Source organism: Natator depressus, chromosome 1 (assembly GCF_965152275.1).
Source record: "Natator depressus isolate rNatDep1 chromosome 1, rNatDep2.hap1, whole genome shotgun sequence".
Lineage (NCBI taxonomy): Eukaryota > Metazoa > Chordata > Testudines > Cheloniidae > Natator > Natator depressus.
The window spans coordinates 78,862,270-78,886,455 of NC_134234.1; the positions used below are offsets into that span (position 1 = coordinate 78,862,270).

General features: G+C 42.3%; 2 protein-coding genes across 5 annotated transcripts in view; one reads left to right on the plus strand and one right to left on the minus strand.

Annotated features, from left to right (window-relative positions):
• Window positions 1–2,887: 2,887 nt before the first annotated feature.
• Window positions 2,888–18,147, minus strand: COMMD6 (COMM domain containing 6). 3 transcript variants are annotated; one of them, XM_074962058.1, is made up of 7 exons: window positions 18,044–18,145; window positions 15,291–15,349; window positions 14,595–14,660; window positions 14,407–14,483; window positions 13,717–13,885; window positions 9,670–9,731; window positions 2,888–6,571 (listed from the first exon to the last, which is right to left on the minus strand). In XM_074962058.1, the coding sequence occupies exons 1-7, from the start codon at window positions 18,090–18,092 to the stop codon at window positions 6,502–6,504; spliced, it is 552 nt and encodes a 183-aa protein (XP_074818159.1). In that variant the 5' UTR covers window positions 18,093–18,145; the 3' UTR covers window positions 2,888–6,501. The 3 variants fall into 3 exon arrangements, with proteins under 3 accessions (XP_074818159.1, XP_074818153.1, XP_074818169.1); XM_074962052.1 differs by having other exon boundaries at window positions 2,889–6,922; window positions 9,579–9,731; XM_074962068.1 differs by lacking the exon at window positions 15,291–15,349 and having other exon boundaries at window positions 2,889–6,922; window positions 9,579–9,731; window positions 18,044–18,147.
• A 4,189-nt stretch (window positions 18,148–22,336) lies between these two features.
• The window catches only part of UCHL3 (ubiquitin C-terminal hydrolase L3), a 65,846-nt gene continuing 63,996 nt past the window's right edge, over window positions 22,337–24,186 (plus strand). The window contains exons 1-2 of one of the 2 annotated variants that reach the window (XM_074962077.1): window positions 22,337–22,528; window positions 22,804–22,815. In XM_074962077.1, coding sequence (XP_074818178.1) covers window positions 22,487–22,528; window positions 22,804–22,815 — 54 coding nt within the window. In that variant the 5' untranslated portion in view covers window positions 22,337–22,486. The remainder of the gene's footprint in view (window positions 22,529–22,803; window positions 22,816–24,186) is intronic. The other variant, XM_074962081.1, reaches the window with a different exon arrangement.

The following is a 24,186-nucleotide window of genomic DNA, read 5'->3' on the forward strand; positions in this document are numbered from 1 at the left end:
AACTTCCAAAACATAAAATTTTGATAAGGAACCGGTAAGGGAATATAAACCAGTGGATCCAGAGAACACACATCCAGGATTAAGCTCATTAGCTAATAGCCTAATTGAACCACTGACTATTTTTTAACAAGTCCTGGAGAACAAAGGATTTTTCAAAAGACTGAAGAGGAAGTGGTGTGAATCTTCTGAGGAGAGAAAGTGATCCAAGACATTACCCTCCACAAAGTTTTATCTCAATCCCTCAAAGTAAAAACATACTTAAAACATGATAAAAATCTGAATTTCTATATGATTAGAGTCAAAAATACTAAAAGTAGCTTAGCTTCCTTAAGAACAAGTCTTCCCAGACACAATTGCTTTTTTTAATTTAAGAGAGTGTATGGTGGCAGCACAGATTTCACTTATTTTGCTTTTAGTAAAGTATGTGGTAGATCTCATGACATTTGACTCAAAATTAAATCAAATTGATTAGGACACACATTACCACATGGATTGAAAATGGCTGAAGGACTGTAAATAAAAGGTAATAACAGGCAGAGTTGTGGAGAGGAGCAGAGCAGTACAAGAATAAGCCTTAGGATCTTCTCTGTGCCCCAGAAAGGGCCATTCTAACAACTTTGGTAGCCTGGATAGAGCTAACAAGCCCCACCTACTACCAGGAGTCAGCTGTAATTACTCAGCATCTTTATAGAGGGTTCTAGGCCCACCTTCACAAAGGGATGTAGGCATCATGATGCTGACCTGACTTTTAGATGTCTAGAAAAATCACTGGAACAATGTGATCCACAAAGCCTGAGTTAAGTGCCCAGGCTCCCTATAGAATGAATGGGGAGAGAGACACATTTTAGACTATAATCCAAAAAGGCCAGCATAGGAGGCAGGGAGCTGCCTAAACTAGTCAATGGGAGATGCCAATGACAGGGGGTGTGTCCTAAGACCCACCCCTCTCATGAAGATCAGTGCTTAAATCTGCTGTAGGGAGATGCCTATCTCTGCTAGCCATCCACGTCCAGGAACTCCTCTCCTGGAGACATACAGCTTAGGCACCTTATGCTCAAATAAATTGGTATATATACACACACCCCTATATATCTAAGGTGCCACTAGTACTCCTTTTCTTTTAGGCACCTAGGGTATTTCTTGCAATGAGTTAGGCAGACCTTTATCTCCATATAAAATGGTCAGGGAGAGAAGAACCTCCTTTATAACTTTTAGAGCCCTGGTTAGGGTACTCACCTGGGATGTGGGAGACCCACAGTTCAAGTCACTCCTCTGCCTGAGAAGGGATTTGAACAGGAATTGCCACAGCTCAGGTAAGTGCTTTAACTACCGGACTGTAGAGTGATTCTTACTCTCTGTAGCCTAATGACTATTTAATTATTAAATGACTTAACTGAAATAGAACAACTTCAATAGGAGAAACAGAGGGACCCCACAATCTAGTAATTAAAGCACGGCAGATCCCAGTTTAAATTCCCTCTCTTCATCAGCAAAGTACGTTTATGAATCTGGGCCCCCTAAACTAGTTATAGTAGCTAAATAGAAGAACTCTGCACTTCTATGCAAAAGATTAGAAACTGCCCTTCAAATTTGTGTCAGGAAGGAGAAATTAAAGAGAGCTAGAATGGTTAGACAATATGAGCAGAAAAGTTTATCGAGCTTGGAGGATAAAATACAAGCTAATATTTCTGAAGAAAAATAATCCAGAAGTCATTCAAACAGCAGGAGAAACCTGGAAAGAGGAAAGCTAAAAAGGCCAGGAGCTATTTCAAACACATAACTATCAGTTCAGAATGCAACTTAGAAAGAAAGGCAATGCCATTTTGGGGACCTTGACTAAGGCTAAATGGAGCCATGTTTTTGCTTTGGCCATGATCTGGATGAAACTGGGACATGCCCAGGAGCAAGTGGTCAGAAGGGTAACCTAGGCCTTAATGCGGATGCTCTTTGGAAAAGATATCCTCATTGTCCAGTAAGAGTTTGCAAGTGTGGTAGTGCTGTGAAGACAGAACATTGTTTACTTTAACAGCCACATTTCTCTTCCTCCACCCAACCACATTTCTTTAAATACAGTTCCTTGCGTAAGACTGATATTCCTTGCCCTCCCCTATAAAACGTTAAAGTCAGAAAAGAATTGAGCAATGCTAATGTGGTCTTTTATTCAACTCAAAAAAAAAATCTTTAAATACAGACCCTGCTAATTTCAGTCTCTTATGCCTCTCCCTTTTCCAGAGGTGCTGTCTTTTAGTTGCTGGGGGGGAAGGGAAGTGCTTGACCCCCTGCTCTGCTCCAAGCTCTTGCCTCTTCCCACCCACCCACCCCTACCTTTCTGCTCCCCACTCCTACTGCTCTAGCACCTCCTGCACACCCCTGAACAGATGATCGGAGTCAGCATGAGGCACCTAGAGGGAGGAAGAGGAGCTGATGGGTGAGGCCCACTGGGGGGTGGGAGGCATGGGGGGAGAGGGAGCTGGTTGGGGGCACTTCTGGTAGGTGCAGAGCATCCACTATTTTTACCCCCCATGGGTGCTCCAGCCCCAAAGCATTCATGGAGTCTGTGCCTATATCATTTAGTGCATTTCCAACATATTTATTTCTTAGTGGTGTAAATGATCCTTGTAGTCTTTCGAATTTAGCTTTGAGTTCCTCCATTTCCCTACTCATTTGTGTGTGATCAGCAAGATAAATAGATGGAAGAATTTGGCAAGTTTTACCTAATTCAGTTTGGAGAGAAAAGTTTAGTTAGACTACCTGTCTTTTGTTTTATTAAAAAAAAAAGTGTGTGTCCTCTCAAGGGAGTTAAGATACTTTCATGTAACAAATAAGCACTGTCATGAACAAATATAGACCACTTTTAAATTTGTTATCCAAATATTTAATAACTTAGTTTGTAAAAACATACAAAAATGCATGGTATAGAAATCTGTATTAAAATGGAAAGTAATATTAAAGACAAGATGTGATTCTTTATTCTGCTACAAATCTGGTTCTACACAGGCACAATAGTAAAAAGTTGCTTTTGTCTAACTTGCCAGTATCACTATTCCACACAATTCAATTTCTAAAACAATTTGAGTATTTAATTGCTCCATTGTTTAATGGTGTAATTCTTAAAGATGACTGAATAAAACATCTGGGATTTGCCTCAACAGCCAACTCTCAGTCACCATCTATTTAAAACAATATAAATCAAAAAGGTGTTCATTGAGATTTATCAGAACAGTCATACCAGACACAGGCTTCTGAGGTTCTTCTAACAAGTTTCAATATTCTGGCATGCAGAGATGTTTCACAAAGTATTCATTAATGTTTCTGGCATTATGGTCTCAGGTTGCCATAATGTGACAGTTTTAGACTCTGACTTTAAGGCCACAAGGGACAATCATGATCTATTCTGACCTGCACACTACAGGACATAGAACTTCACCCACCAACTCCTAAAATATAACCCCTCAACTAAGGCTGAGTTTCTGAAGTCCTCAAATCATGGTTTAAAGACTTCAAGTTATATAGAGAATTCACCATTTACACTAGTTTAAAACTGCACATGGCCCATGCTGCAGAGGAAGGTGAAAACACACCAGGGTCTGTGTCAATCTGACCCAGGGGGAAATTCCTTTCCAACCGCAAATATGGCAATCAATTAGACCCTGCGTTTGTGGGCAAGACCCACCAGTCAGATACCTGGGAAAGAATTCTCTGTAATAACTGGGAGCCCTCCCCCTCTAGTGTCCCAAATCCAGCTGTTGGGGATTTTTGCTACTGGCAAAATGGGCCGCATGCCATTGCGGGCAATCCTATCATACCATCCCCTCCATAAACTTATCAAGCTCAGCCTTGAAGCCTGTTAGGTTCCCCCCCCCGCTCCTCTTGGAAGGCTATTCCAGAACTTTACTCTTCTGATGGTTAGAAATCTTTGCCTAATTTTGAGCCTAAAGTTGTTGGCCAGTTCATATGCATTTGTTCTTGTGCTTAACTTAAATAACTCCTCTCCCTCCCTGGTACTGACCCCTGCAATATACTTAGAGAGAGCAATCGTATCTCCCCTCAGCCTTCTTTTGGTTAAGCTAAACAAGCCAAGCTCTGAGTCTCCTCTGATAAAGCAGATTTTCCATTCCTCTGATCATCCTAGTAGCCCTTTTCAAACTGGAACAGGTGCAGAGCTCATCTCTTCCTTAAAGATAGGAGACTAGAATTGCACATGGTATTCCCGATGATGTCTCACCAGTGCCTTGTATAATGGTACGAACATTTCCCCATCTCTACTGGAAATAGGGTTACTGCAAATTGCTCCAACTGCACAGGTCTGCCACATTGTGGAGAGAGGTAAACAGAACTGGTAACCAAAACTCTCAGTCTTCACTTGGAGAAGCTGCTATTAATGCTAGTTTAATGTTGCTGGACAAAAAGGCATCAATAACCAAAGCGTCTTTTCTCCACTCATGTTCCAGTGTCAGCACAAACATTATCAGCTATACAAAGTCTGACTAGAGTTTGTAACAGCAAATTTAAGTATCAAGTGTCACCCCAAAATTTGTGGTTCATCTGGTTACTTGTTTTTATTTTACTTTTGTCACCTATGCACATGTCTAAGAACAGTCCCCAAAACTCTTAAATGCAGTCACCTAAAACACAAAACAATAGGCTTCAATTACAAACACCAATGTAGGCTCTTCTAGAAATCCTTCAAGTGACCATGTGATGAGACTCTGTATCAACCATCTCCCTGAAGGCTCATAAAAAGTGGACTTTGGGGTATGCCCAGGCTGACAAGCCCAGGCTCTCGCAGAATGAGGAAGGAAGTACATTCTAGAGGCCAGGCCCTCTCCCAGAGAATATTCTGCAAGCAGCCGCCTCTCATTTTCAGATCAATCAAGTGCCACTTGCACATGCCTACTGATCTGAACTGTACAGACAGTCCCTCAAGTAAGGTTCCAGGTCCCAAACTATTTAGTTTGAAAGGTTAAACCCATCACCTTGCAGTTCATCTGGAATCCAGTGCAACTCTGAGTATTGGTGCTGTGCTCCCTGCATTATGCTCAAAGGAGCAGACACACTCTGCACAGCCTTGAGTTTGAATGGTTCCAGAGTGCACCCACAACATGGACTGCATTACAATCATATTGTCCTGAGGTGAGAAAAGGCAGGGATGATGATAGCAAAGGCTGCATCAGAAGAAGAGCTTGAACTCTTCTAGCCACTTATAGATTTAAAAAAAAAAAACAAAAAAACAAAAAAACCACCACAACAACAAAAAACACTTTTTGGCATGCTACTTGATCTTTTAAAAGCAGCTCTTGTTCCAACCGCCTTCAATATTGTGAAACTAGGTCAAATGGTGGATGCAACCCCTCTTTCAGTAGCACATAGATGACTGTTGCCAATTTTTTCCCCATTGCTTTCAGCCTATTTTCATCTGGTCTTATTATCAAGACTAAGCCTCAGTCCGGTAACCCTCATCCATTCGATTTTCATACAGGACTTATTTGCTCCATTGCACAAGCAAAGCATGATCTGATTTGAATACCTGCAGCATACTTATTACATATCAGAATATTTTGTTTTCCGTATGTCTAATTCCGTTTAGTTATAATCTTCCATTTTAAATTATTCTGTTTATATGAAGACACTCAAAAATGGAAAGCTGGATTATTCCATATTTGAAGTTACCCTCATTCTTGATCACAGATAGCAATAAGATTCTGACTTAGTGGCTGACTGACAAGGACAACTAGTCTCTGGACAGAAAGCAATGCAGTACTGTGGACTCCTACCAGAAAGAGTACCGCAGCTCAAAAAGAGTCTGTCGGACTCTTAATATTGTCGTAAGTGATTTGTTTAGCTCAGGCTGACCTTAAGTTTCCATTTCTTGACTTGAAATTTCCAGTTCAGAAGACCAAGTGATGCAACTGCATCAAGCTTCCAGTTTAATTAGGAAACAAAATCTGCTGATCAGAATAGTAAGTAAATGCCACAAAGTTTAAAGCTGAATTTACTACAGAACATACATGCACAACAAAATAATGTGCTATCAACTGAATTTATGTGCTCCAAACATATTTAACACACTCACTTTTTTTAAAATTTAAAAACTTACCTATAAGTTCTGCTTAGTCAATGTTAACTTCCCTGCACAGAACTAAGATTTTAGACTCTGTTACTAGAGATATTTTCTACAATAGGAGAGACGGTAAATCCAGATTTATGGAAATATTTCAGTGATACTAATCTTTTATTAATAGAATGATGGAAGATGTTCTCCAATAATTAACAAAAGGGAGTAAAAATTAGGCTTCTAACCTACTTGATACAACTGGAATGTATCAGTTTGACGACACTACTCATGGCTAACAATATGCTTGCTGACTGTAATTTTATGTACTCTACATAGATAATGATATAATTGATTCCATGTGCACACAAATGGCATCATTGATTTTATAGAGAAAAGTGTAAATATGGGCTTTACACTTCTTCCAGTAGTTTCCTCAGTTAGCATTTTCATGGGTGTTTCCACATGGCCGAGTTTATATACAGTACGTAGCTTCTGCTGTTGAACAGTAGGAAAAGTCTGAAGTTGTTACATAGCTAAGGATATGTCACAATCTTCTGCCTGAATAGAGCTAAATATACTTTTACTCAGATTACCACCTTGCAAAAGTTTGTTCTTTCATATATTTAGAAGAAAAGTTACATAAATAAAAAAAGCTTTCAGTGTGATCCAAAAAAAGGAAGATATTGAAAAATATTCTTGACAGGACCATGAGAATACATACCTTACTTAAACATTGACACTTAATTACTTGTGCAAGATAGGAAGGCTTATTTGGATCAAGTAAAGCGTGTCTTTGAAGTATTTAAACAGTTTTGCTCAAACTGTTTCAAGAACAGCTGCCATTTCCTTGAAATGTCTGAAGAAGTCCTGAAAAAGAAGAGGCAATATTAAACTGCACTTTAACAATTTGCATTGTAGTTAAAGCCAACAGCTTCTTGTTGGAATTTTTTTCCTATGTTTACAAGTAGCACCCAAGATTATAGTATCTAAAATATGAGAACTTTATTTCAGTTTGCTTTATGCATTAGTCAGCACTTTGTGTAAAGTCACTTTCACTATAGTCTGATGCCATATTTGTGTGGTTTTGTCTCAGGCCTTTGGGAACAGGAGAGAAAAAAAAAGTTTTAGAAGTAGGAAAATGTGGTTGTAAGACCACAGAAATTGATAGGAGTAATACCTGAAAGTACTTTTATTCCCAGTTTGAAATAACCTCGATATTCAGTTTACAGTGTCCCTTTCACATAGCAATTGAACAGCAATATATTAAATAGTTTCCAATCTACAGAGTTGAGACTTGAGTGGATCTAGATTCAGAAAAATCACCAGTCATCCCTTGCCTTTAATATATTTTTCACTAAAGGGGTTTATTGATAGTTAGGCCTGTAGAAGTTTAGTTTAAAAACAAAGGAGATGTAATGACCCTTTAACATAAAGGAACTCTGATAGCTAAACAAAAGCTCTCACCACCACCACCCCCCGCGTTTTCAGCTGTAGGTAAAGGAATTAAGGACCACCATGTTAAGATTGCTGGGGGGGGAGGGGGAGGAGGAGAATAGGACTGGGGTGCAGGTATGCTGTGACTGAACAGAAGATATGGCAATAGTAGAACACAGTGGGGCACCAGAGCTGGAACATTTTGGGGGGTGGAGGGAACCCACCAATAAACCAAAATAAAACCTTCATTTAATGGCTGTTACAATAGGTCCACAAATGCCAGCGAAAAGGAGTGTACAATATTTTACATGAAGAGCCAAGATTTTTCAGCCTTAAAGGAATAGAATCAACTTGACTAGTCATTTAAAAACAATGTTTCGTTTCAAGTATTACACCTGCTCAGAGAACACCAGCCAATTTTTGTGGCTTTACAGCCATATTTTTTTACTACTCTTTCACACAACAACCAAGTAACAGACTCACACAATCAAGAAAGAGAATGTGACTGACTACCTGATTATATGGGAGACCACAGTGAAACTAACTACACAAAGTAAACAAACCAAGCAGATACCTTAACACCCCCACCCCTTGGATTTTTTTTTCCATTTATAGCATTAGTAACATCCCCCTACCTCAGAGTGAAGTGCTATTTTTAAATGGCATTGTTCCTAGTGATTTGTGCTACAAGTAAAAAAGTAAGCCTGTAAAATATAAGCTATATAATCACACTGAGAGGTCGCTCTGTTCAGCATTAGGAAGTCTCTTGCAGCAAGCTCAACCAATTGGTAGTCTACTTTCACCTCTCTGTGTTTATTGTGTGGGGAAGGGAGAGCAGCAGCAGAGACTTAATTAGCAGCTGCTGTTTAACTATATAGTCATAAATGGTTCCAAAAGTTAGTGTACATTCAGCTATGATGATTCAAGTGATTTGGAGATCCAGGTTTATTTTGAAGAAGCTAGGAGAGTTGCACAAAAATTTTTTTTTTTTTAATTGACAATTCCACTTCATGAGGAATATGTACAGGTCAGTTATGTTTGAATTCGGGACCGTCTCACCAGATTAAACTCTCTGAAAGAGCCGCTAGCCCTCTGCTTCTTTAAGTACCATAAAAGAACCCAGAAAGCTCTTATTAGGCCCAAGACTAAAGAAATGAAAAACAATTTTTAAGGTTAAGGATTTATCATACATTAGCTCCTTACCCATTTGACCCTGGCCATTTCAGATGATCTCACAGAACCCTCCAAACTCCCAGCAATCTGACTTCTGGCACCGGCTATTGCTCTAAGTCAGGGGTTTCCAAACTTGGTTCAGGGCTTGTTCAGGGTAAGCCCCTGACGGGCCGTGAGACGCTTTGTTTACATAAGCATCTGCAGGTACGGCCACTTGCAGCTCCCAGTGACCGGCCAATGGGAGCTACGGCAAGTGGTGGCCCAGCCCACGCCGCTTCCTGCAGCTCCCATTGGCCGGGAACGGAGAACCACAGCCACTGGGAGCTGCGAGCAGCTGGTTACCTGAGCGTCAGCAGGTACAAAAAGTGTCTCATGGCCTGCCAGGGGCTTACCCTGAACAAGCCACAGACCAAGTTCAGGAACCCCTACTCTAAGCATTAAAGGATTTTTTTCCTGGAAGTTTGGTTTTAGGCTTTAATTCAAATTTCACTTTTTAAGGCTGGAGCGGTCCCACAGACCTCTTGAGCTTCGAACACACTCAGTGATTGCAAGAGAGGCAGCTGGGTAGCAAACTAGACAGATCATAAAGCGAGTTAACATACTAAGATCTAGTAGTCTTTGGTTACAATTTTACTCATTGAAACAGGATAGTTTTGATAAGGGCAAAGCAATTTTAAACTTGGAATTCTTAAGTCAGAGTTCTTATTAAATTAACAATGTTCAGGTTCAGTTGCTTAAGCAAATAGATTTTTAATCTGAACCATATGCAGATGTCTCATCTTTCCATTACCACATATGTAATTAAATGTCTCAGAAATGTGCTTTCGTACATGTAAACATTTGCTTATCTATTAAGAAAGTAGTGTTGTATGCAACTCTTTGAGAAATAACACTTTTATGAAACTGGATTACAAACCTGGAACTGTGGGATTGTCAATTCAAAAGACCTGCTCATTATCTGGCCTGACGGCTCTGCCACTTTTAGTGTCATTGTAACGTAAGGATACTTAAGAGACCTGCAGCTGTCAGAGCTCACTGCCATTCCCAGTTTCCACTGAATATCTATAATCTGAAGAAAAGAGAGAGCAACCAAACAGTTTTTAAACACTTCCAATCAATCCTACTGACATTAAACTATACTATCAGTAATTAAGGCTACATTTAGTGATGGGTATTTTTAGTAAAAGTCATGGACAGTAAACAAAAATTCACGGCCAGTGACCTGTCCATGACTTGTACTACATACCCCTGACAAAAAAAAAAATGTAAGGGGGGGGTGGGGAAGAGAAGAGAGGAGAAGGTGTGTAGTGTGCGTCCCAAGACCCCCGCTAGTGCTAGCTGGGGTGAGGGTGCAGTTGGTGGGGCTGGCAAGCTTCCTACCTGGCTCCACACTTGCCTGGAAGCAGCAACATCACACTCCCTCAGCTCCTAGGCAGAGCCAGACAGCTCTGTGCACTGCCTCTGCCCCGAGCGCCAGTTCTGCAGCTCCCATTGGCCGGGAACTGTGGCCAATGGGAGCAGCGGGGGCAGTGCATGCAGGCGGTGCGCAGAGCTGCCTGGCCACACCTCCACCTAGGACCTGAGGGATGTCGCCACTTCCAGGGAGTTCACACCCCCCCTACCTGAAGTAAGCACTGCCCAGAGCCCTCATCCCCTCCCGCACCCTAACCTCCAGCCCCGAGTCCCCTCCCACACCTAAACTGCTGCTGCTGGTGGGAGGCCGTGGCCCGACGTTGCCCCAGCAGCGGCTGGCCTGGGGGCTGCCCGAGCTGCTCAAAAGTCACAGAATCCATGACGAACTTGCAGCCTTATCAGTAATACATTAGCCCACCATCCTCTAGCTCACCCAGAAGTTGTGGGCTTGATGTAGGAGCTATTGAGTAAAATTCTGTGGTCTGTTTATTGATGGAGGTCAGACTAACAATCCCTTGTGGCCTAAAGCAGTGGTTCTCAACCTTTCCAGACTAATGTACCCCTTCTGGGAGATTGATTTGTCTTGTGTACCCCTGAGTTTCACCTCACTTAAAAAAAAAAAAAGAAATCTACCTGCTTACAAAAATCAGACAAACATTCAAAGGTGTCACAGCACACTATTACAGAAAAAATGCTTACTTTCTCACTTACCATAATAAAATACATTCATTGAATATAAATATTGTACTTACATTTCAATGTATAGTATATAGAGCAGTATAAACAAATCATTGTATGAAATTTTAGTTTGCACTGACTTGCTAGTGCTTTTTATGTAGCGTGTTGTAAAATTAGGCAAATATTTAGATGAGTTGATGTACCCTCTGGAAGATGTCTGCGTACTCCCAAGGGTACATGTACCTCTGGCTGAGACATCACTGGCCTCAAGTATCTATTAAACTATAGCTAAAACTGCAGAAAATGGAAGATAACGTTAAGAAATGTTGGATCATAAAGAGTCACCTACTGGATGCTCTAAACAAGACTAAATTCTTCCCTATCCTGACCCCTTAAATCAGTGGTTCTCAACCAGGGGTACATATATCCCTCAGGGTACACAGAGGTCTTCCAGGGGGTACATCAACTCATCTAAATATTTGCCTAGTTTTACAACAGGCTACATAAAAAGCACTAGCAAGTCAATACAAACTAAAATTTCACACACACGACTTATTTATACTGCTCTATATACTATACACCGAAATAAAGTACAATGTTTACTGTAAATAAATCTTCTCCTTGGGCTGCCACCTTGACATGGTGGAGAAGCTTGCGTATACTTAAGATGCTAAGACCGATGCTGTTGGGAGTCCTGTACTTCTGGTAGGGTCACTCTTTGCAGTAAGGTCGAAGGCAAGGTACCAGACAAAGTGCAGCCCAACTCAATACAACCCAGTATAAGACCTCAATAGCAAAGTAGGCAGATGAAGCAGGATCACCTCTCAATGGCTGCAACGGAGGAGAAACCCCTGGTTGTCTCGGACTTCCTTGCCACAAGACACAGGTGCCTCTTCTGCCAAGATTTGTGTGGCTGTTGGTGCACTACGGCTCCCCCACATTAAACTACTCACATGCAGGCTTCTCTCACAGGAAGAGCTTCCCCCCACCCCCAATATTTATATTCCAATTTTTTATTTGTATGGTTAAAAATGAGAAAAAGCAATTTTTCAGTAATAGTGTGCTGTGACACTTTTGTATTTTTATGTCTGATTTTGTAAGCAAGTAGTTTAAGTGAGGTGAAACTTGGGGGTACTCAAGACAAATCAGACTCCTGAAAGGGATACGGTAGTCTAGAAAGGTTGAGAGCCACTGCCTTAAATAAACCTGGATCTCAACTGCAGCTCCCCTTCCTCCCCCCAAAAAGTTGTTGTTCCGAAGTACTTTGTAGCCATGCAAACATAGCTTCAAAATTACTATATAGGACACAATTTCAGGAAAAAAAGGGGCCCTGGAAAATTCAATAAGTCAGTGGGAGAGGCAAATACATCATCCATTTCTTCTACCATTCGGTAGCATTTATGGGTCCATTTTCATTTTAAGACTCTACCAGTCAGTCAGTACAATCAGGATTTAGGCACAGGTTTCCAGCTTGGCATTAAGCAGTTACATTTCACTTGCCCAGACAACAGGCTTTTTCCTGGCATAGCAGAGATCATCATCCGTCAATAGCCATAATTATAAATTTACAATTGCAAATTTTTGGTGAAGTTTGATTTGACTCAAGTTTCATAGATAAACACAAATTCAAGAAAAAACATTTTCAACTGTTTGTTGAATTGCTAGGCAATTACTATGAAGTCAGATTGTTATTTGAAAGAGGATTAGATTCAGATATTCAAAAGCATGGTTCTACTGACAACTCCAGGGTTCTAGTATCACTCAAGCTTCACTGATTTTATTTTTGATTCTTAACAAAAACGGTTAAGGACACGTCTAGGTCTTCACAATTGTGTTGCAATGAAATGTTTCTTAAACAACATAAGCTCCAATAATTTAGCTGATACACATGACTGAAAGGCACTGGCATTAAATCCTAAGGGTTTTTTTTTTAAAATGAACAAACACAACCAAAGATTAAGTCCTTAAAGAAGGGCAAGAGCAAAACCTACTTATGAGGTTGCTTATGGTGAGCTCTTAGTGCTCTGTTGTTGTTGTTTGTAAGTATACAAGCAGGAACAGATTTTTCTGCTGCCAGTGCAATTTTTCATGGCAGGAGGATTTTACCCACCCATCTTTAATTGATAAAGAAAATCAGGGTAACATCACTCCTAAGCCCCTGATAAGAGGCACAAGACTGTATTCATGCCTATATGAAAACTTTTTGCTATGGCTGTATTCTTTGTAATCTTCATCAAGAATTTAGGAGCTAGAAGTATTCTTAGCTAACTCTAGACTTTCAGAAACACATGTTGAATTTTTTCAAATACTCAACTTGATCTATTCATGCATTAAAAGAGGCAGAATTACTGTTTTATTTTTATGCATGAAAGTCCATAACATGACCGTAACAGTTTTACATAAAGATCATGCATAAGTATTAATGTAAGAATTCACATCAGAATGTTTTGCTTAAGTACATGAATGTCAGAGCCTTATTGTGCTATACACTAAGTAAAATGTTAAACTCATGGAAGTTAAAATATTAAAGCTCCATTTTAACTCACTAACAACGATGAGAAGCGTAGTTTGAACAGACTGTCACTTGTATGAATAAGCAGACAAACTTTTTTTTTGTAATTAAAAGTGCCAAGTGTGTTTAGTGCCAGTCACTTCTTTCAAGGTATAAAACCTATATACAACTTTAAGTAGAAATCTATGTTGTCAGAATGAAAATGCAGTATTAATGGAAGTCTTCTAAACTTGTTGGAAAAATATTTGAACCACCTAGCTCTATATGTTTAGGCATTTGTAACTATTTGTAAGTATTAAGGGGAAACTAATATTAGCCAGGTCTAATCACAATGGGCAGGCATCCAACGGTCCATTAAATATATTGTTTGCCACTTTTGCAGCAGCATCCACCATGAAGTAGACATTTTTGGAAAGTTAATGTGATTGAATCAGAAGTCTGAGCTAGTTACCTGTCCCACTGTGGCCATATTTTTAGCATCTTCTGACATAATGATAGATTTGCCCTGTTCATTCCATATATGGCGAATAACCTGAACTGCATGTTTTGGCAGCATACTGATTACATTACCCAGACCAGTGGAGAGTTCTTCTGCAGAGAGGTTGTTTTTGGCTGCTGTGCTGTAGATAAATTTAAAAACAAACAAACAATTTGTAGGTTTTTGTAAGAGTGATGTTCAAGAAATCCACGGTTTTTTTAAAATAGGCAAACATTTCCATTAATGTTCTGTTCATTAATATTATTTTACATAGTAATTGTGTAATTCAACCTACACACTCTTTTCGCAAAGGATTTTACTTAATTTCCCCCAAAGTAAACTGTGCTAAGAATTTGCATGCAAGGTCCCCACAAGGGAGCAATTTCCTTTTATTTATGTATACCCCATATATTTAATATTCATAAATATTCTAAGTGGAAAAACAGACTAGTTTCTGATTTATGAATTTAAAAAATTGAGTTAATACAAGTCTGCAAGCCCCTTTAGATCCTCTCAAAGTACTCAAAGTCAAAATTTTCTGGCTCCTCCTCCGCTTTAATTTATACCTTTCCACCTTTTATGATCCCCTCCCCCCCCACCTTTTTTTATTCTTTAAAGAAAGAATAAAATTAAGAAGTATAGGGAGGATGGGTTCTGGCTTACCTGAATAAAAAGGAAACAACATTAATTATCTTTGCTAGGTCAGCAACGTTCATTTCAACTCCAGCTGTTTGAAATCTCTAGAAACACAAACAAATGTAAGTCTTAGAAACATTCTGTAATTCACGTGACATGCTATATACAATGAATGTAAGTGATTTGCTTTTGGATGACCACTAATCATAACTTACCTGGCATAGTTCTACTGTATTTACACCTGGGATCTGACAGTGAAGATGCTGAATAATTCGCTCACACTGCAAAGAAAAAGTTACATGGACAATAACTAGTGAAATTATTAAAATATCATGCTTTAAAAATATCTGTACAGTGGGTGTACACCTGGAGTCATGTGGTTTCAATACACAGTGGCCAAGCGAAGAAGCCTATTGTGGCAATATACAAATAGTGTGCTACACCACTTTACACATATACTAAGTGAAAAGGAAAAAGATGTATTAAGTCAGTAGCTGCTGCTAAAACTACATTTAAATACCATCAAACACACAAGAGTGGAAAAAAAAAATGTTCAAACCACTAGCCTACCTGCTTTGCACTGCTTACAACACACAGCTGCAACTAGTGATACAATTCAGCCCTAAGGGTGCATTTTCCAATGATTTAATAGAAAACATGAAAGGGACTGTTTGCCAGCCTAGCTGTTCCTGTGTGTACTACTCAAAAGCAAAATCAGTATTTTCTAAAAATACAAAATTGACTTAATCCCACTAATCACTAGAGGATGTGGTCCACTAAGGCAAAGGTGGGGAACATTACTATTACCCTATCAGGGAAATTTTTACTCAAACAGCTAGTAACATAACCATCACTTCAAACATTTTACAATACACAAAAGCATAAGAGCTAAATATAGAAATATTACTTACTAGCTCAGCAAATAGATCCTTAGGTATTAGTTTAATAATATCAGCAGTACTACCAAAATCTAAAAAAAAAAAAAAAAAAAAAAAAAAAAAATTAGCTGTGTGCCCTTAAATAAAAAAAAAAATCCTCTCAGCTCATGGGAAGGCTCTCAGCTCATCCCCTCCGCACTGACAGGGTTTGCATTTTAAACAAAATCTTTGGTCAAGATCCAGGAGTTTATTGCCAGATTTCTGCTTCATGAACAAAAACTAAACCTATTAAAAATACCTAATGACTGCATTAAAGGTAAATTTTAACAATTGAATCCATAGAGACATAGATTTTAAGGTCAGAAAGAACCATTATGATCTCTAGACTGACTTCCTGCATAACTCTCAGAACATTATCTGGTATTTCTACATTAAGTCAATACCTTATATTTGAGCTACAGCACTTTAAAAAAAAAAAAAATCAGTCCTAATTGACAGGTTTCAGAGTAACAGCCGTGTTAGTCTGTATTCGTAAAAAGAAAAAAGAAAAGGAGTACTTGTGGCACCTTAGAGACTAACCAGTTTATTTGAGCATGAGCTTTCGTGAGCTACAGCTCACTTCATCGGATGCATACAGTGGAAAAATATAGTGGGGAGATTTTATATACACAGAGAACATGAAACAATGGGCGTTACCATACAGACTGTAACAAGAGTGACCGGGAAAGGCGAGCTATTACCAGCAGAGAGCAGGGGAAACCTTTTGTAGTGATAATCAAGGTGGGCCATTTCCAGCACTTTAAAAGAACAGTAGGAGGGGAAATAAACAAGGAGAAATAGTTTTACTTTGTGTAATGACACATCCACTCCCAGTCTTTGTTCAAGCCTAAATTAATTGTATCCAGTTTGCAACTTAATTCCAATTCAGCAGTCTCTCCTTAGAGTCTGTTTTTTTGTTGAAGAATTGCCACTTTTAGCTCTATAATCGAGTGACCAGAGAGACTGAAGTGTTCTCCGACTGGTTTTTGAACGTTATAATTCTTGACGTCTGATTTGTGTCCATTTATTCTTTTACGTAGAGACTGTCCAGTTTGACCAATGTACATGGCAGAGCGGCATTGCTGGCACATGATGGCATATATCACATTGGTAGAGGTGCAGGTGAACGAGCCTCTGATAGTGTCGTTGATGTGATTAGGCCCTATGATGGTGTCCTCTGAACAGATATGTGGACACAGTTGGCAACGGGCTTTGTTGCAAGGATAGGTTCCTGGGTTAGTATTTTTGTTGTGTGGTGTGCGGTTGCTGGTGAGTATTTGCTTCAGGTTGGGGGGCTGTCTGTAGGCAAGGACTGGCCTGTCGCCCAAGATCTGTGAGAGTGATGGGTCGTCCTTCAGGATAGGTTGTAGATCCTTGATGATGCGTTGGAGAGGTTTTAGTTGGGGGCTGAAGGTGATGGCTAGTGGCGTTCTGTTATTTTCTTCATTGGGCCTGTCCTGTAGTACGTAACTTCTGGGTACTCTTCTGGCTCTGTCAATCTGTTTCTTCACTTCAGCAGGTGGGTATTGTAGTTGTAAGATAGAGATCTTGTAGGTGTTTGTCTCTGTCTGAGGGGTTGGAGCAAATGTGGTTGTATCCTGGAGCTTGGCTGTAGACAATGGATCGTGTGGTGTGATCTGGATGAAAGCTAGAGGCATATAGGTAAGTATAGCGGTCAGTAGGTTTCCAGTATAGGGTTTCCATCATAGGGCCTAATCACATCAGCCACACTATCAGAGGGTCGTTCACCTGCACATCTACCAATGTGATATAAATGCCATTCTGTGCCAGCAATGCCCCTCTGCCCTGTACATTGACCAAACTGGACAGTCTCTACGTAAAAGAATAAATGGACACAAATCAGACATCAAGAATTATAACGTTCAAAAACCAGTCGGAGAACACTTCAGTCTCTCTGGTCACTCGATTATAGAGCTAAAAGTGGCAATTCTTCAACAAAAAAACAGACTCTAAGGAGAGACTGCTGAATTGGAATTAAGTTGCAAACTGGATACAATTAATTTAGGCTTGAACAAAGACTGGGAGTGGATGTGTCATTACACAAAGTAAAACTATTTCTCCTTGTTTATTTCCCCTCCTACTGTTCTTTTAAAGTGCTGGAAATGGCCCACCTTGATTATCACTACAAAAGGTTTCCCCCACCCCTGCTCTCCTGCTGCTAATAGCTCACCTTTCTTGGTCACTCTTGTTGCAGTCTGTATGGTAACACCCATTGTTTTATGTTCTCTGTGTATATAAATCTCCCCACTATATTTTCCACTGTATGCATCCCATGAAGTGAGCTGTAGCTCACGAAAGCTGCTGCTCTAATAAATGTTAGCCTTTAAGGTGCCACAAGTACTCGTTTTCTTTTTGCAGATACAGACTAACCCAGCCGCTATTCTGAAACGACTCACTGTTAAAAACCTGAATCCAAAAATGTTCAGTTTCTTCCAAGAAGTGATACCACGTAACGGCAGGCCTCGGCCCTCTCTTAGGGTGTCAGCAAAGCTCAGAGATAGTCCTGTGTGTGTACACGCAACTCCAGACCCATCTCCACCTTGTGTCCCACCACCACCCCCTCCATGTACCGCCCTAACTCCCTCCCCATTGCCCCCATATAGCACCCCCCTGCCCTTCCCTGTTGCCTCACCCACTCCTCCCCCCCGTGCCCCATCAATCTCTTCCTAGCCAACACCCCACCTCCACCCGTCCATCCATGGGCCCCTCCAGCCCCGCCCTCTCACCACAGGGCTCCAAGGACGGCGCGCCCACCACGGCAGCTCCGGCAGCCATCCTCCCGCCAGCCACCCGGTGACCCCGTCAGGCTGCTTCCGCTAACAACACCCGCGAGCGGCCACCCTCATTGGTTAGCAACTACAGACTCACCCTCCGCTGTCCAATCATCAGTCGGCTATCTTCCGCCACACTTCACGCTTATTGGCTGCTGGGCCCGTGGGCCGCCCCGCTCCCGAGCTCTCACTGGTTGCTCATTATGGCGTTGAAATCAAGCGCCAGGGGGTGGGGTCGGCGCCAATCACGCGACTCCGTCGGAGGTGATCGCGCGGAGCTAGGCGCCCAGGGCGCTTGTCCGGCCTCAGCGGTTTGTGTGCGTCTAGCTCAGCGAGCCGCTGACTCAGCCTGTCTCGCGCGGCGCATGGCCTGAACCTCCTCGCGGGCTGCCGCTCTGTGTCCTTGATCTGTGACGTCTTCCCTTTCCGGCGGCGTTCCCGGAGTGAAAGGGCATTTCTTCCCCCCCCCCCCCCCCCACGTTTAAAACCTGTTGCATGAGACTCCAGATTTCAGTCGGTACAGTCACTAAATCAAAAGGGATCGGAGAGGTACTTAGTTGCAGCCGATGAAGTGAGCTGTAGCTCACGAAAGCTTATGCTCAAATAAATTGGTTAGTCTTTAAGGTGCCACTAGTACTCCTTTTTGCAAGCACAGACTAACATGGCTGCTACTCTGAAACCTTAGTACATATGCTACATGTAGGGGCTGTCGCCGGGCTCCGTCCTGCAGCAGAATACTTTCTTCGTCTTGCCGTGGTGTGGCTGCTTGGTGTGGCGACGCGATGCTGTGTGGCACAGTCAAATCACAGCACAGTTTGATGCACCGGGGGGCATGTTGGTGTCACGAAGCTGCATCAGTGTCAAACCGAATTTTGGGACCCTTAAAATCAGTCACGCCTGGCCTACAGGATATACGGAAGACCTACCCCAATTCACAAAAAGAAAAGGAGGACTTGTGGCACCTTAGAGACTAACCAATTTATTTGAGCATGAGCTTTCGTGAGCTACAGCTCACTTCATCGGATGCATACTGTGGAAATTGCAGAAGACATTATATACACAGAGACCATGAAACAATACCTCCTCCCACCCCACTCTCCTGCTGGTACTAGCTTATCTAAAGTGATCATCAAGTTGGGCCATTTCCAGCACAAATCCAGGTTTTCTCACCCTCCGCCCCCCCACAGACAAACTCACTCTCTTGCTGGTAATAGCCCATCAAAAGTGACCACTGTCTTCACAATGTGTATGATAATCAAGGTGGGCCATTTCCTGCAGAAATCCAGGTTCTCTCACCCCCTCACCCCCCTCCAAAAACCACACACACAAACTCACTCTCCTGCTGGTAATAGCCTATCCAAAGTGACCACTCTCCTTACAACCTGCATGAAAATCAAAGTGGGGCATTTCCAGCACAAATCCAGGTTTTCTCACTCCCCCACCCCCATACACACACAAACTCACTCTCCTGCTGGTAATAGCTCATCCGAAGTGACCACTCCCCCTACAATGTGCATGATAATCAAGGTGGGCCATTTCCAGCACAAATCTAGGTTTTCTCACCACCCCCCGCCCCCAACACACACACAAACTCACTCTCCTGCTGGCAATAGCTCATCCAAACTGACCACTCTCCCCACACTGTGCATGACAATCAAGGTGGGCCACTTCCAGCATAAATCCAAGTTTAACCAGAACGTCGGGGGGGGGGGGGGGGGAGGAAAAAACAAGTGCCGCTGATCTGAAGGTATACATTGTCCCCAAATGTAAAATAGTTATGGGTAAGGACAAAGTCACAAAGTTCAGACACCAGGTTAGCCGTGACATTTTCGGGGATAGTGTTCTTGACGGCTTGTAGTCCATCTTTGTGTGGAATGTTGGTGTAGAGGGCTTCTACATCCATTGTGGCCAGGATGTTGTTATCAGGAAGATCACCGATGGATTGTAGTTTCCTCAGGAAGTCAGTGGTATCTCGAAGGTAGCTGGGAGTCTGTGGGGGGGCGGAGGGTGAGAAAACCTGGATTTGTGCTGGAAATGGCCCAACTTGATGATCACTTTAGATAAGCTATTACCAGCAGGAGAGTGGGGTGGGAGGAGGTATTGTTTCATGGTGTCTGTGTATATAATGTCTTCTGCAATTTCCACAGTATGCATCCGATGAAGTGAGCTGTAGCTCACGAAAGCTCATGCTCAAATAAATTGGTTAGTCTCTAAGGTGCCACAAGTCCTCCTTTTCTTTTTGCGAATACAGACTAACACGGCTGTTACTCTGAAACCTACCCCAATTCAGTACAGTATTCCCAAAACCAAGATTGGTCAGAACCCTGGTTATCTCCTCACACCCATATGTCTAATATATGGAATAATCTGACATCAGATACTCCTCGTGATGCAGGTTTTATAGGTGTTCTATTTGCAGTTTGCTTTTAACATTACCATATTACCATGATCTCAAAATAATGAATTTGAGATGATTTGTTCATATTGAAAATGAACTGATTAGTAAAACTGTAAAAGACTGGCGGTGCTGGTTAATCTATATCCCACAGTTTTGCATCATATTTAACTAAAGCCCCTTTTAGTCAAATCAGGTATAATATTTTGCAACCCCAGTCCTAGGTTTGCAATTATTGTGCAACATTATGTACTTGTTTATTGTTATTAATAAGAAGCACTATACATATGAGTCAGATTCCTGTTTGGTCTTGCCCTCTCCTTTCCCAATGATATAATAATTTGTGTTTATGTTATATGAAGGTGGAGATTACACACCTCCATAATCTCATGGTTATCAAAACACCTGCGTTGTGCAATTCACTAAGGTTCTCTCATCATTCATTTTAGACCCATTTGGTCATTGGCTCAGATTGCTGATGAATTGCCATTTTCCCCATTTTTAGTTCAGAACTCTTTATTCTGACTGTGGCTAGGAGTCCTGAGTCCTCTGAAGTTTGTTATCCACTCCTGATGAGTGAGAAGGAGGAAATCACTTGTTCTGGAGTCAGAAAGAACCCCAAGTAGATGCTCTGCTCTCTTTGGCAGAGGCAGAATGGGATGTGAGTTTTTGCTGATGCTTCCTGTGGCCAAGGTAACAGGGAAGCGAGTGAAGACGTGTCCTTGTCTTGATTCTTCATATTTATTTCCCTCTCACAAGACTGGGAAGAAGTTCTCTGTCTACCTTCCTGACATAGCCATCCGCTTCATTTGATCCCACTATTTTTGCGTACTAGATGTCACCTTTGAATTTGAAGTCAATGGGATTAATTCAGTGAATAAAATTAAGCATGTGTGTAAATCTTGGAAAGATCAAGGTGTAAAATAAAATAAAACAAAAAGGGAAAGGTATGTATGATGTGTAAGCAGATGACAGATTCATGCTATGTTTTGTTCTGTGAGTTTATTTTTAATATGTAAGTATGTTTTATTTCTGTTACAAACACTTAGTGATAGGTTTTTGGGGTGAACACTCAGGTTGAAGATCAGGGAGAGAAAGGGAGTGTTCAAATAAGAAAGGGATCTGTGTGTATAGATGTGTGGTTCTGTGAGGGCATCAGTCACTGTGGTGTGTCAGTCACTGGGGTCTATGTGTATGGATACCTGTGGTTCTGTGGGGGTCAGTCTCTGGAGTGCTTGTGTGGAAGATGTCAGTCACTGGGGTGGTTCTCTGTGGGTGTCAGTCAGAAGGTCTCTGCGTGTAGCAATGTGTGTGGTTGTGAGGGTGTCAGTCACTGGGGTCTCTGTGTATCTGAATGTAAGTCGGTTTGGGGGCATCAGTCTCTGGGGTGACTGTGGGGGGTGTCCGCCTCTGGGTCTGTGTATGTATGGGGCGGGGGGAAGAGGCTGTGAGGAGTTGCCTGTCTGTCTCCCCGCTGCGGGCTGCGCTGGGGTTGGGGTGCCTTGCAGGGTCACCGCGCCACCTGCCCGCGATTAACGCCGCTCGCTGGCTTGGGCTCTCAGCTTCGCTGCCCTTGCTGGGCCTGGCCGAGCGGAGCCGGCTGCCGCGGCGGGACAGAACAGAGCCCTCCCGCGGCCACGGTCCGCTCCCGCCGGCGCCGCGCACCGCCAGCGAGGCAGGAGGGGCGGGCAGACTCCGGCCGCGGCCCCGCCCCTGCCTGGGCGGGAGAGTCCATGTGCCGAGAGATGGGGGTGGGGGGAATGTCTTGGAGAATCTGGTCGGGCGGCAGGGCCCCCTCCCCCCGGCCTGGCCGGCGCGGCGTCCGCCCCTCTCGCCGGGCAGAGGCCTCGGGCCGCTCCGGAGCCGGGGGAGGAGGAGGCTGATGTTTTCCTTCCCCGCTCGCTGTGGTGCGGTCCCGGGGCGGGGCGGGGCGGCAGGCGCGTGAGGCGCTGTCAGTGTTCGCTCCTGCAGCTCCGCAGAAGGAAGCGCCCAGAGTTCGCAGCATGGAGCCGCATCGCTGGCTGCCCCTGGAGGCCAATCCAGACGTGAGTGCTTGAGGCGGGGGAAGGGAGTGACTGGGGAGAATAAGGGAGAAGGGGGCAGAGCTGGGGGAAGTGACGGGGGGGGGGGGGACTGGGAGACAATAGGGGGAGGGGGCTACGGGGTCGGGTGACAGGCGGGGGGCTATGGGCGAGGGAGGAGACGATACCTGGGGTGGGTTCTGGGGCTATGGAGAGGGGGTGATGACTGGGCACCGAGGGGGCTTTGGTGACTGTAGCTGGGCGTGACAAATTATTCTTTTTTTCTGTTTTCTTTTCAGGTCATTAACCAGGTGAGCAGCTTTGTTTCATATAATAACCAGCCCCTTCCCCCTCCACCACACCCTTTACCATCACACCCAACTTCTCTCGTTTCCCTGTAATTAAGGGACCATACTCCTTCACTGCCCCCAACAAAGCCTCTTTTACCCCCACGCCCTTTTCATAGGGCCTCCTATAACCCATTTGAGTTTCTGAAGAAGTGCAAACATTTTTTTGTGTGTGTGACAGTCCTAAGAGTGCAAATAAGACAGGGTTTTTTTTAAAATGTGGAAGAAGTGAATTAATTATGAGGGTGTTTCCCACTGTTTATACATCAGTGTACATATTTGGGTCCTAATTCTGGGCTTGGTTGGATGTGCACTTCTGTACTCATGTAGAGTCCAAGAGCTCATCCATACAAATCCAGTTACAGAACTGGAGACATAGTCATGTTTTGCTCTGAAAAATGTATGTGAAAATGGCATTATTTAAAACAATGTATCTGTACCTTGCTTCTTGTTCAGTCATATTTGCTCATGTTAGTGTCAGAAATTAGTTTTTGGTTCATCTTTTTACTCTGGTTTCTCTTGTAGAACCAGCACAGCTAAAGTGAGCTCTGTTCTACCTCATGCATCAGTAGAATGACTGGCTATGTTCTGTTTGTAAGGCCACCTATGTAGCCCTTAGTTTCAGCTGTGAATTCCTTAATAAAAGCAATAGTCTCGGCAAAGGCATCATTTGGCCTGTATACATCTTTTGCTACTAATGATGGTGTTTGAGCCAGAAAACATAGCTTGACTTTTTCAGAGCAGAATCACATTTTTAAAATTAGCGGGATGCTGAAGTACTATTACTCTGTGAAATAATGCATTGTGTGCCCTGAGTTGATCATGTACCTTGCTCTTTATGTGTGTAGAATGTTTATTTTAAGAAATTCCATGATAATGAAGTTAATTTGTTGGAAGATGCAGGACAGGGAAGGTGGCTACTAGATCATTTTTTCAGGTTATTTCCACGTTCCCTACTAAGCAGTGTAATTCAGCAGTTTCTATGCCAGTGCTTTCATTTCAGTGCAATGACTTGACAAAATTAAAAATAATTTTAAACTAAAATGTCTGAGAGTGTACCACATGTTCTCTGCTTTTCCCCCTATGCTACTGGAATCTTACAGCTAAATTTATTTCAGATTTTATAATATATAAACTGGATAGCTGGACTGAATAGTCCTTTTGACATTCAAGTTAAGTATCTGGTTACTTTCCAGTGAGAAAGAAAAAGGTGAAAATAAGACAAGAGAAGCTTCAAGTTTATTAATTTTTAACAACTCAGAAGCCAAAGAGAAACTTAACATGGTATAGCTTGGGACTAGCTAGCAGTGATAGGATGAAACTGAGGGAAAATTA